General features: G+C 42.1%; 1 protein-coding gene across 3 annotated transcripts in view; it reads left to right on the top strand.

The window, feature by feature from the left end:
• The window catches only part of Cab39l (calcium binding protein 39 like), a 128,005-nt gene extending 115,749 nt beyond the window's left edge, over window positions 1–12,256 (top strand). For all 3 annotated transcript variants that reach the window (XM_071611515.1, XM_027928860.2, XM_027928859.2), the window contains one exon: window positions 9,945–12,256. In XM_071611515.1, coding sequence (XP_071467616.1) covers window positions 9,945–10,124 — 180 coding nt within the window. In that variant the 3' untranslated portion in view covers window positions 10,125–12,256. The remainder of the gene's footprint in view (window positions 1–9,944) is intronic.
• Window positions 12,257–12,634: the final 378 nt, after the last annotated feature.

Raw genomic sequence — 12,634 nt, 5'->3', positions numbered from 1 at the left:
AACTCAACAGATGGGAAATATGACATCTCCTTAATGCCTTGTAATAATATAGATGGTAGATGATATTAATGGTGATTTATTGGGGGAAATGACAATAGTAATTTGATGACAAAGTAATTAACTAAACAGTAATTACTTACTGTGTGTAGGGAGTCTGGTAAACATTTACAGGGATTATATCCTTGAATCCTTTTAAAACCTAGTGAAGTTTTGGCAATAAAAAGAATGAGTACTATATTCATGCTACAACATGAATGAACCTTGAAAACACCATGCTAAGTGAAAGAAGCCAGTCACAAAGAACACACATGAGATGAATTCATCAGTATGAAATGTCTAGAACTGGCAAGTCTCCAGAGGCAGAAAGTAGATCAGTGCCCACTGGAGCTGGGGGCAACTTGCATGGGGAGTGGGGAGTGACAGCTAACAGGTACAGTGTTTCTTTCGGGGATGATAAAAATGTCCTGAAGTTGCCTGTGGTGATGCACAACTCTGAATCCACTAAACAGCGCTGAAACACACTGTCAGTGGGTGAACTGTGTGGTACGTGGACTGTGATATCTCATGAAAGCGGGGCTGGGGTTGAAGCTCAGTGGTAGAGCGCTTGCCTCGCATGCGTGAGGCCGTGGGTTCGATCCTCAGCACCATATAAAAATAAATAAATAAAAATAAAGATATTGTGTCCATCTACAACTAAAAAATAACAAAGAATTTTAAAAAGATATCTCAAGAAAGCTACTTTTGAAAACTTCAAAACCACAATGAAATATAGACCATGCGACTCTCTTCTCCCTACAAAACTTGAATTATTTAATACAAATTAATGTATTCTGTATCTCTTAGGAAATTTCCAGACATCCACCATACGTTTGCCTGTCAAAATTCTGAAAATGCTTAAAGAAAATTTAGAAAGAAGGCTGAAAACAGACTCAAAAGTAGTCTCTTTGACCCACTAGTTTACTTAAAACAAAAGTTTTAAAGATAAGAAAAACGTGGACTGGGGTTGTGGCTCCGCAGTAGAGCGCTTGCCTCGCACTTGTGAGGTCCGGGGTTCGATCCTCAGCACCACATAAAAATAAATAAACAAAATAAAAGTATTGTGTCCAACTACAACTAAAAAAATTTTTTTTTAAAGGATAAGAAAAATGTGTTTATAGTTTTGCTCCTCCTTGCCCTCATCTCTAGACAAGCAATGAAGAACCTTTGGATAAAACAGCACATTTCTGCCTTGGTGGAGAGTGGGCAGCCCCGGAGGAGGTTCACAGTCCTCAGCCTGTCACCTGGGGATCCTGTTTTAACTATTCTGAGCCTTGCCTAGGGAGTAGGGACAAAAAGGATCTTCCTCCCAGAGTTGTTGTAAGGACAAAAGAATGCAATCTCCATAAAATGTTAGCACAAGGCCCAGGGCATCACAAAGACCTAGGCCAGATCTGTGGCCTAGTCAGCTAGGCCTTTCAAGTGGCCTCACTTAGTATATGAAGAATCTGCAAATGGTAAAACCATATTGTTAAGCGAAAATATAGGTCACAAACCATTAGGTACACTTTGTTTGTAATATATTTACATATACCTGTGAGCACAGAAAAAGAAAGAAAGAATGTGCACCAAATATTCACGTGGTTACCTTTGGGTAGAGAAGTTGAGTGATTTTGCAGAGGGAGATGCTGAGGATGGGACCTGGGGCCTCCCCCCTTGCTAAGCAAGTGCTCTGCCACTGAGCCACACATCTGGCCCTGTAAGTGATGTTTTTACTTTCTTTTTGCTTTTCTTCATTTCCCTGGTTTTCTACGCATCTCACTTATATAATCAGCGATGATAAGAAGGGTGGCAGTGAGGAGGGGGATTTCAGGTGATTCTACAGATTTTTAAAGCGTCCTTCCCTGCCACCACCCTAACTTTCCTCACAGGGTCTTTGCTGTGCAGTGAGGACCTGCCCAGTCCTGGTGTGGGCAATCCAACACTCATAGACACTAACCTAGTTTGTAGCAGAGGCAGGAGTCAGGTCCTTTCTTAAGACAGGAAAAGAAGTTACCTGTCTCTGATCAAAACAAGAAGTATTGTATCAAAATATTCCAAATATTTACTACTCAGATTTGTATTCATTCGAGTAAAAATAGGGTTGTTTTAGGGCTGGGAATGTGGCTCAGTGGTAGAGCACTTGCTTAGCATGTGCAAGGCCCTGGTTTCAATCCCTAGCACCACAAAAAAACAAAATAGGATTGTTTTATTTCACACTTTCATGGGATGGAACTTAAGTCACTTTCAGGTGACATGTAAAAAGCATTCCAGGCTTTCAACATGCACCATTGACAATCATGCCTGAAACACAGAAGATGAACCCTGCAATACCTTGTCTGGCTCAAATCACTCTTGGTAAAGGGCAATGTATGTGAAATTAATGAGTATGTTGGCAAGAGATAGACCCTTTTAAGTTTTCATAAAAAGCATTCAAGCTTAAAATTGAGAGCAAAATATTTTTAGCTTTAGTTTCTGAACTAAAAATATTTGAGTTGTGGTCACAAAATTTTCATGCTTGTAAACTCCATAAAGCACATTTCTGAGATATATTAGATTAACAAAGGGACACAGGCAATAAAATGGCACTCTAAAAAGTAGTCATAGATACTTTCATTTCTTTAACTTGTTTTGGGGTACTTTGAAAATGCATCTAAGTGAGGACAACAGAGAGAACACCAAGACGATATTCTAGACAGAACAGTCAAAAGATTCAGTTCCCCACACCTGAATTAGCAGAGTTCCACCTTCTCAGGCCTTGGCTTGGGCCCCTCAGCGTCTAGCAGCCCCCTGGGAATCATCCTGCAGATTGCACTAGTCGCCTCTAGTTAGTAGAAACCTTCAGAGGCAGCAGAGTTCAGGAGCCATAAAAAAATAAAATAAAATCCAAAAATATGGAGAATTTTTAAACTTGAAAACAAACTGAACATTTTTCTTAGATTTATGGTCCTGGATGTGGGTTAAGTGAACTTGATCCAATGATACCGTCTGCAAATTCCACTACATTTTTGAAACAGAACTTAAGTTTATCCAATATATTTTATCTTTTCCCCCCACTTAGGTAATAAAGACTGTTATGAGTTATTTATGTAGTTGCCACAAAATGTCAGGCAATTTTTAGCTAAAATGCCACAGCAACTCTCTTGTAAACAAATGATGACCAGAAGAAGCAAACAGTTTGGCTCCAGTGTGTGATTTCCCAACATACTAATAGGTCTCCTTCAAACGTCAGGCATTTTTATGTAACAGTGTAAACAAGTCTGGAAGACTTTTTTCTTTTTTTTTTTTTTTTTGTACGTAACAATTTTAGTTTATTGTTGTAAAAGTCATATAACTTGAAATTCACTATATTAATCATTTAAAAGTGTACAATTTAGTGACATTTAGTATTTTTACAAAAGTTGTACAACCATCCCCACTGTGTAGTTCCAGAACATTCCATCACTCCAAAAGGAAGCCTGTGTTCATTAAGCAGTGCCTCCCATTTTCCCTTACCCCCAGTCCCTGCCAACCACAAATCTGCTTTCTGGCTCTATGGATCTGCCTTTATTCTGGATATCTTACATAACTAGAATCAAATCCATGTTGTTGTATGATCAACCAGTCCTTCGTTACTCTTAATGGCCATATAATATTCCATTGTGTGGATATCAGTTCTTCAGCTGATGGGTACTCTGTTTCCACTTTGAGCTAGTGTGAATAGTGCTGCTTCAGGCAATAGAACTCAAATTTGTGTTTGAACAAATATATTTTCCATTTTTAGGGATGGAATTGTTCCTTCATATGGTAATTCAATGTCTACTTCCTGAGGAAATGTCATACTATTTTCCACAGAAGCTACACTATAGTACATTCCCACCAGCAAAGAAGGGTTCCAGTTTCTCTTCATCCTTGTCACGCTTGTTATTGTCAGTTTTATTTTTTTAATTGTGACCATCCTCGTGGGTATGAAAAGATTTCTCATTGTGGTTTTGATTCACATTTCCCTAATGACTAATGATCTAGAGCATTTTTTCATGTGCTTATTGGTCATTGAAGTACCTTCTTTGGAGAAATGTCTATTCGAGTCCTTTACCCTTTGAATGGATTGTTTTTTTGCTGTTGAATTGTAAGAGTTCTTTATATATTCTAGATGCAAGGCACTAATCAGATATTTGATTTGCAAATACTTTCTCCCATTCTGTGGCTTTTCTGTTTTACTTATCTCCTAATAGTGTCTTTATTTTCACAAAGGTTTAAAATTTAATGAAATCCACTCTGTTTCCTTTAGTTGCTTGTACTTTTAGTGTCATAGCTAAGACCATGACCAAATTGAAGGCCACAAATATGTACTGCAATATTTTTCTCTGAAAGCTTTATTAGCTTTTATATTTAGGTCTTTGATGGGTTTTGAATTAAATTTTTGTTTAGAGTGTGAGCTGAGGGCCCAATGTCATTCTTCCTTATGTTCCAGTTGTCCTATGTTGGATTTTTTTGTCATGAAATTGTTTTGGATTTTATCAAATACTCTTCTTATATTCATTGAGATGATCGTATGGTTCTCCTTCACTCAATTGATGTGATATGTTAGTTTCCTAGGGCTGCCATAACAGCATCACAGGCTCTGTTCTCTCACAGGTCTGGAGACCAGAAGTCCACAGTCACAGTGTCACCAGGAGTGCCTTTAGGAGCCGCTCAGGGGGAATCTTTGCATCTTCTCTGCCAGCTTCTGCTGGTTGCCAGCACCCGTGACATTTCTTAACCTGTCCCCGAGTCACTCCATTTTCTATCTCCCTCCTCACATGCCGTTCTCTCTACATCCCTAGGAGTCTCTGGAACCAAAGTCCCCACTTCTTATTATAAGTACCCCAGGGGTCTCCATCCCTCTGTGACCTCATCTCACCCAGTGGGATTGGTCATGGTATGTCATTTTTTAAAATAGGCCGCTGGACTTAGTTTGCTAATATTTGATAGGATTTTTTTCATTTTTGTCCATAAAGGGTATGATCTGTAGTTTTCTCATCTGCTTTTGTTATCTAGGTATTTTTGTGGAATAAGGAAGTGTTCCTTCCTCTTTGAGGAAGAATTTGAGAAATATTGGTGTGCATTTTTCTTTGTGTCTGGTGGAGTCTACCAGTGAGTTCATCTGGTCCTGGGTTTTCTTTATTGAGAGTTTTGGATTATTGATTTGATCTCTGTGTATATCTGTAAACTTGACAGTTTCATCTAGGTTATCTAACATGTTGGTATGCAATTGTTCATTGTATTCTTTCATGATCCTTTTTGTTTCTATAAGGTTGTGATTAATGTTTTCACTTTCATTTCTGACTTCCGTAATTTGAATCTTCTTTTTGTCACTCTAGCTAACAACTTGTCAATTTTGTTGACCTTTTCAAGGAACCAACTTTTGGTTTTATTGATTCTCTGTGTAGTTTTTCTCTGTTTTGTTTGTCTCTCTTCTAATCTTTTCTTTTCTTGCTTTGGTTTAGTTAGCTCTTTTTCTAGTTCTGTTTTTGTTTTATTTTGGTTTGGTTTTTTTTTTTTTTTTTTTTGGAGTTATAGGTGGACAGAATGCCTTTATTTTATTTGTTTATTTTTATGTGGTGCTAAGAATTGAACCCAGTGCCTCACACATGCTAGGCAAGTGCTCTGCCACTGAACTACACCCCTAGCCCCTTTTTCTAGTTCTTAAGGTGTAAAGTTAGGTTATTGAGCTGCAATCTTTCAGTCTTTCTGTTTGAATATAGGCATTTTTGTCTATACATTTCTAGCTGATCACTGCTTTTAGTGCATCTTCTAAGTTCTGGTATGTTATTTTCATTTTTGTTTGTCTCAAAGTATTTTATCTTTTTTATGGTCCTTGGGACTGAACCCAAGGGTGCTCTACCACCAGGCTACATACCCAGTCCCCGACCCTTGTTTTTGAAGCAGGGTCTTGCTAAATTGCCCAGGCTGGCTTCTAACTCGAAATCCTTCTGCCTCAGCTTTCCAAGTCGCTGGGATTACAGGTGTGCTCCACTACGCCTGGCTCAGTGTTTCTAATTTCTCCTCTGATTTCTTTGTCCCAGCGGAACTTAGGGTACTTTATAGCCCAGAAGGTCAAAGATCAGCTCCTTCTTGCCACTCGTGACCTGCAAAGTGGAAGTTTGAGAGATCCTTTTCCTTTATGTTAGGAGTCCCCAGCAGGCTAAAGGTTGGCCTTACTCTAGATAAGCAATGAGGGCTGCCAAAAGATTGTTCCATGGTGAGCCACTAATGACCACGGGGGGCACAGTGTTCCAAAGAGTGCTCTGCACTCCTTAGCAACTGGTGAGTGAGCAAGAGACCCAAGGCCTTTGAAGGACACTACGGAAACATCAAGAATTAACATAGAGGGGGCTGGGGCTGAAGCTCAGTGGAAGTGCATTTGCCCGGTATGTGTGAGGCACTGGATTCCATTCTCAGCACCACATAAAAATAAATTTAAAAAAGGTCTGTCAACAACTAAAAAAATATTTTTTAAAAAAAGAGTTAACACAGCATATGTATATCATATGTATATGAGAGAGAGAATGGGGGTGGGGGGAAAAAGAGAGAAAACACAATTTCAGAAATAAGTTGGCCAGGGCTGGGGATGTAGCCCAGTGGTAGAACGCTTGCCTGGCATGTGCAAGTCCTGAGTTCAATCCCCAGTTCCACAAAACAAAAAAAAAGAAAGAAAGAAATTGTCCAAATAAGCTATCAGAGATTTACAGGATTTGGTTTCCAATTCTGAACTTCACCTGGCAAAATGTCACATTTTCTCAGTTTTCACAAATGGAGACAAGCATCCTTTGGTCTCAGCGTTAGGCCTCATGAGCTCTGTGAGCCTGGCAGGAGCACTGATCCCGATTGCTGATGCCCACTGAATGCCGCTTGGGTGCCAGGCACTCTTCTAACGCGTGTATGAGAATGAGTGTGGTGTTCTCATTAAGCCTCACTGTTGCCTGATAACACATAGGTCCTGTCCTTTATCCCCATTTTACAGATGAAGAAACTGAGGTGCAGGGAAGTAAAGGAAGTTTGCAGGACTATAGAGATATTAAGTGGTGGTGCCAGGGTTTGGACCCAGGCGGGGTGCCCCAGAGTCCATCCTTCAACCATACCACTATGTGGTCCAGCTTCTTAACTTCCTTAAACCTCTCTGTGTCCTCCTGTATCAGATGTGGGTGACAGTTTTTATACTTCAGGGCTGTTGAGTGGATTAAGCGTTCTGAAGAGTGTGAAGCATTAAGCCTGGGAGTGAAAATAACCAGTAGGGACTGTGAATGGGCAGTGCCACGTCACGTATATGTTGACATGAACGAGGGTGATAGGGCAGGGACAGGGTCCTAAGTCCAGGTCAGAGCTTCATCCCTACAGTCACGAGTCCCTGTGCTGCAGAAGGCTTCAGGACACCCACCCCGCGCTGCTGGTGCTCTGCAGCCTCCTCAGCCCCACGAGGTGGGGGTCCTCTGACTTCTGGTGATGAAGCCTGGGGCTTAGAGATGAAAAGCGCCTTTCACTTAGGGAGAGCCTGTCTCAAAATAAAACATAAAAAGGACAGGGGGATGTGACTCAGTGGTTAGACTCTTCAGGGTTCAGTCCTTGGTACTAGCGGGGGAAAGCATTTGTTTGTGGAAATACTGCTAATAAGTAGGAGAAGTGGGACTGAACATGGAGAGCCCTGGGCACTACACTCATGGTCAGAGCCCCGGTCCGCCCCACGTTCGCTCCTCTGCTGTTCCCGCAGCCTCCATCCCAGCCATCTCCAGTTTCCACTGGCACAGTTCCCTACCTGGAATACTCCCTCTTGTTGCCACCACTTGTAAAAACTCTCTCCATGACTCATGAACTGGCCCACATGCCACCAACACCATGAGCCCTCCAGTTCCAAGTGCAAACTCTAATGTTATCTCCAGTTTCTTGGAAGCTCCTGCAGTCTTTTATTCCCCCCTATTCTCCATACTTGCTGGAGTGGGGGGACCTTAAGGGCTCGACCTCACAGCACCCACAGCCCTAGAACCAAGCCCCGTCACAGTGCGTTCCCCATCGGCTTGTGTGCTGCTGGGGCTGCAGGACAGGCGGGTGGTGCAGAGGGGCCACTCAGAGGCCCTTGGCCCTTTTGAGGAGTCAGGAGCCTAGAACAAGACACCAGCGTGTCTGTCTGGATTAGGGACCTGGGATCTGTATTCTAGTCATATAGCTATTGTTTTAGTCAGCTTTTTCACTATTGTGACGAAACGACCTGGCAACAATAATTTTAGAGGAGGAAAAGTCTATTTGGGGCTCATAGTTTCAGAGGTCTCAGTCCATAGATGGCCAACTCCATTTCTTTGGCCCTGAGGTGAGGCAGAGCATTATGGCAGAAAGGTGTGGAAGAGGAAAGCAGCAGCCAAGGGCATGGTACCAGGAAGCAGAGAGAGGGAGAGAGCTCCACTCTCCAGGGATAAAATATATACTCCAAATGCATGCCCTAGTGACCCGCCTCCTCCAGCCACACCCTACCTGCCTACAGTTACCACCCAGGGCATTAAGACACTGAGTAGAATAACTCTCATAACCCAATCGTCTCACCTCTGAATTTTCTTGTCTCACCTCAGAACTTTCTTGCATTGTCTCACACATGAGCTTTTGAGAGACACCTAATATCTAACCCATAACAGCTATATATGTGACAGTAACTAGGAAGTGTGTCTGTTACAGAGTAGTGCACTGATACCTCTGTTTGTTTGGTTATTTATTTGCAGTACTAGGGATTAAACCTGGGGCCTCATGCTTGTTAGACAAGCACTCTGCCTCTCAGTTGCTTCCCCACTGCACCAATTGATACTAGTTTTGAGTTATTGTGTCCTGATACTATGGTTGTTGCTCTCCTTTGTGTTGTAACTGAGTTGTTTTATTTGGGGTTTGGATTTTTTTTTTGAGGGGGAGGGGTTGCTGAGGATTGTACCCAGGGGTCTCAAGCAAATTAGGCAAGCACTGTTCTACTAAGCTACAACCCTAGTCCTTACCTGAGGTATCAGCCAGGAGTATGCATAAGAATCTTGGTGGAATGTTATGAAGATACAGAATGTCAGATCTCCCCCGCACCAGGTCTGCTTGATTTAGATTCTCTAGGAGATGGGACCCTTTTTTTTTTTTTTAATTAGGGACTGAACCCAGGTGCACTTAACTTCAGAAACACATCCCCAGCCCTTGTTATATTTTTAAATTTTGAGGCAGGATCCCACTAAGTTGCTGAGCACCTCGCTATGTTGCTGAGGCTGGCTTTGAACTCCCAATTCTCATGCCTTGGCTTCCCCAGCCACTGGAATTACAGGCCTGCCCCACCTCATCCAGCAAGTCACTTTTAAAGTTCTAAGAAACCAGTGCCATTGGTACCTTCCAGGGGAGAAAGGAGACAGGGAGACTGCCTGAGTACATTATCTCTTCAAAAAATAAAATGATGAGCATATTCAAACACTGTTTGCAGCTCATGTTCACATGCGTATTTGTCTAGAGGAAATTAGTAAAATGTGCCTGGGAATGGTAGCTCACTACTGAGGGCGGGTGTTGGAGAGGTGGAAGGGCAAGAGTTTGGTTCCATTTGTAATATTTTATTAACGTCTATTAAAAAGAAAGATTCAAAGCAAAATGGCAAAACCTGTTCAGTTTGTCCAGTGAGTATGTCAATGTCTGTTGTATTCCGTTTGAAAGATTTCATGGTTCAAAGCAAATATTTAAAATGAAAACAAAGTAAAAGTCAAAAATATTCCAGGATCGCTCTGCTGTGCTCCAGGTGAGCTGCCCAGAGCTGGCTCGGCCAGGTGACGTGCTGATCTTCAGTAAGGAGGCATCCTCGGGGGCTTTCTTCATGCTCATCACACAAGTAACACAGGAAACTTAAGGAGGGTCTGCGGGGTCCCTGGCGTGGGGTCCCTGTCTTAGGTTCTTGTCTCCTTGTGTTTCAGGTGTTTGTGGCCAGTCCTCACAAAACCCAGCCTATTGTGGAGATTCTGTTAAAAAATCAACCCAAACTCATTGAGTTTCTGAGCAGCTTTCAGAAGGAAAGGACAGATGACGAGCAGTTCACCGATGAGAAGAACTACCTGATTAAACAGATCCGAGACTTGAAGAAACCGGCCCCCTGAAGACAGTTTCCTGCCATGGTCATGTGTCCCCTTTGCCCAGTTCGTACAATGTCATATCAAAAAGTCATCATTCTTGGGGAGGCTTTGGAGGTGCCTGTTTTTTCTTAACTACTTGTTCAGGGTGGATGGAATATAAACATTTGAATGGAAAAAATTAATCTAGAATAATATATTCATTTTAATTAAGTCTGTGATTATTTATGTGAAATCAGAGCCATTGTATTAGAAGTTGATGGATGAGTCATCACAGAGGAGCTCAAATGTCAGGCTCCTTGGAGTCCTGGGGTGGGGTGGGGGGACTAAGGGTGTGGCCAGGATGTGGGAAATCCCTCTGCCCATCTGTACTTGAGCAGATTTCTTAAGGTGCAGGAAGATGCCAGAGGACAAGGCGACTGGTGTCAGTCCTGGGTGTGCTTTTGTCTCTGCCCTGTATATCATTGTCATCTCCCCACCCCACCCAGGACTGGGGATTGAATCCCGGACCTTGCAGATGCTAGGCGAGTGCTCTGCCAGTGGTTACATACCACGCCCTGCCCAGGATGCTGACTATAATTAATGGCTTCCCACCTCTCAGCTCACTTTCTGCTCACTGTCCCACGTTCCATCCCATGCCCAACCCATGGCACCCACTCCAGCTGCAGTGGGTCAGCAGGGAGCAACCAAGTAGGATCAGGGTGGGTCAACAAGGGCTGTGATGTATATAAAGGACCCACAGGGCGGACCTGCTCACAGGAGAACTGCAAACAGGTGGTTCCAGACAAAGTCACTGCTGTTCCATGTTGACTTCTGGAGGGTCAGTGATTGGAGTATTTCATTCATAATTGTCACTATGGAATGAATGTTTATGGTGACAGTGTATTTTTAAATGAGTAGAAATCATTGCATTGGAATTGTAGTGGGTACAAACCATAGGTCCAGAGGGTCACAGTAGGGGACTTCTACCAACAGGCGACATGGCCCATGGAAAGGCAAATGATTCATACATGAAAAAAAAAAAAAAAATTCAAATGACTAAAGGTTCTTTTTTCCCCCAGTTGTGACATTCTGTCACTATTAAGAAGTCTTCTGTGAAAAAGTAAATCTAAAAACTTTGGTTCCAAATGCTCTCTTACATTCCAGGATAATTAAGGAGTTAATCTATGTTCCTTTGAAAGGTCTAGAAACTAAAGATAAATAAGTTTTTTAAATGTTATGACTTGTTTTCAGACATCAAATATATAAAATTAAATTTTCAAGCTATTTCTAGAACATGAAGGGTACAATGGCTACTCTGTGTTTTCTATGATTCTGTTTCTAAATCATGAGCTGTTCCCTTCTATGGGAACTCTCAAATTTTACAAAACTTGGGTGCTGTGTTCTTTCCTTCAGCCAGAGAGTTCTCCACCCAGAGAGGGGAAAGAAATGCGTTGTCTAGGATCAGTGCCCTTGGTAGATTTTGTACCTGAAGAATGACCTGGCAGGGCATGTCCCTTCCTGGCTGGGGTACAGGAGCCCTGAGGCAGATGGTCTGGGTGGGACCTGCCACACCTTCTCATAGCAGCTCTGGCATGTGCCAGCAAGAGGGTCTGTGCCAGCTCCTGAGGACCTGGGTTTTCTGGTCACTGAAGTCACATTATTTTAATAACACTCCCTGGAAGTCCAAAGTCCCTTAGAATTTGGGTTTTCTGGGTTTGCTTATTTGATTAAAACAGATGAGTGCAAATATTTTTAAAGGAAAATGAAATAACCATTGGAAATGTATTTGGTTGCTTAATGATGTTACATAACATCATGGGACACATGTTTTTCATTGAAAACTAAAACTTTATTATAATTCATTTTTACAAAGAAAATATTTTATTTTCTCTGGGCTTGAGTTAGCTCTTCCCTAGTGTCCCCTTATCGTTACTCCGTACCTGTCAAAAAGAAAACTAGTTTCCCACATGGTAAATGAAGTAGCTGGCGTTTTGCTGTGATGTGAGTTTGTAAATTATTAACTCAAAAGGGGAACAGGAAGCTCACCGTCAAACTGTTTGCACAAAGATCACTGTAAATATTGTGAGAATTGAATTTTGAAAAGGTCATATTTAATAATCTATTTCTAAAGCACATGTTTAAATAAAGACTGACTAAATAAAAAGATCCCACACACACTGGTCGGTCTCATTCCTCTACGTGTGGGTCATGCCGCTGTGTTCTTGTCATTGCTCCAAACAGCAAAGGCCCCAGGCTTGAGGTTGAACCAGGCTTGGTGGGGTTCTGAGACCCGGTGCACATTCCATCAGCCAAGTGTTGATAACTGCCCACAACCAAGTGCCACCTGCCTGACACTAAATCTACACATTCCATTATCAATATTCACTGTGGCTGAGACTCATTCCCATGAAATATTTGAGGACATGGGGGTTCTGAGCAGCTTGACTATCCCAGCCATAATGGAATGTGCTAGATAGAGACCGAAAGTGGCTGGAAGCCCAACTCCTGCTCTTTTTCCCTTCTTCATCCTTCTAGACCCTTCAGAACTAAGAAGG

This window comes from Marmota flaviventris, chromosome 4 (genome assembly GCF_047511675.1).
Source record: "Marmota flaviventris isolate mMarFla1 chromosome 4, mMarFla1.hap1, whole genome shotgun sequence".
Classification (NCBI taxonomy): Eukaryota; Metazoa; Chordata; class Mammalia; order Rodentia; family Sciuridae; genus Marmota; species Marmota flaviventris.
Note: the sequence above shows the minus strand (reverse complement) of the source record. Positions and strands in the feature narration are given on the sequence as shown.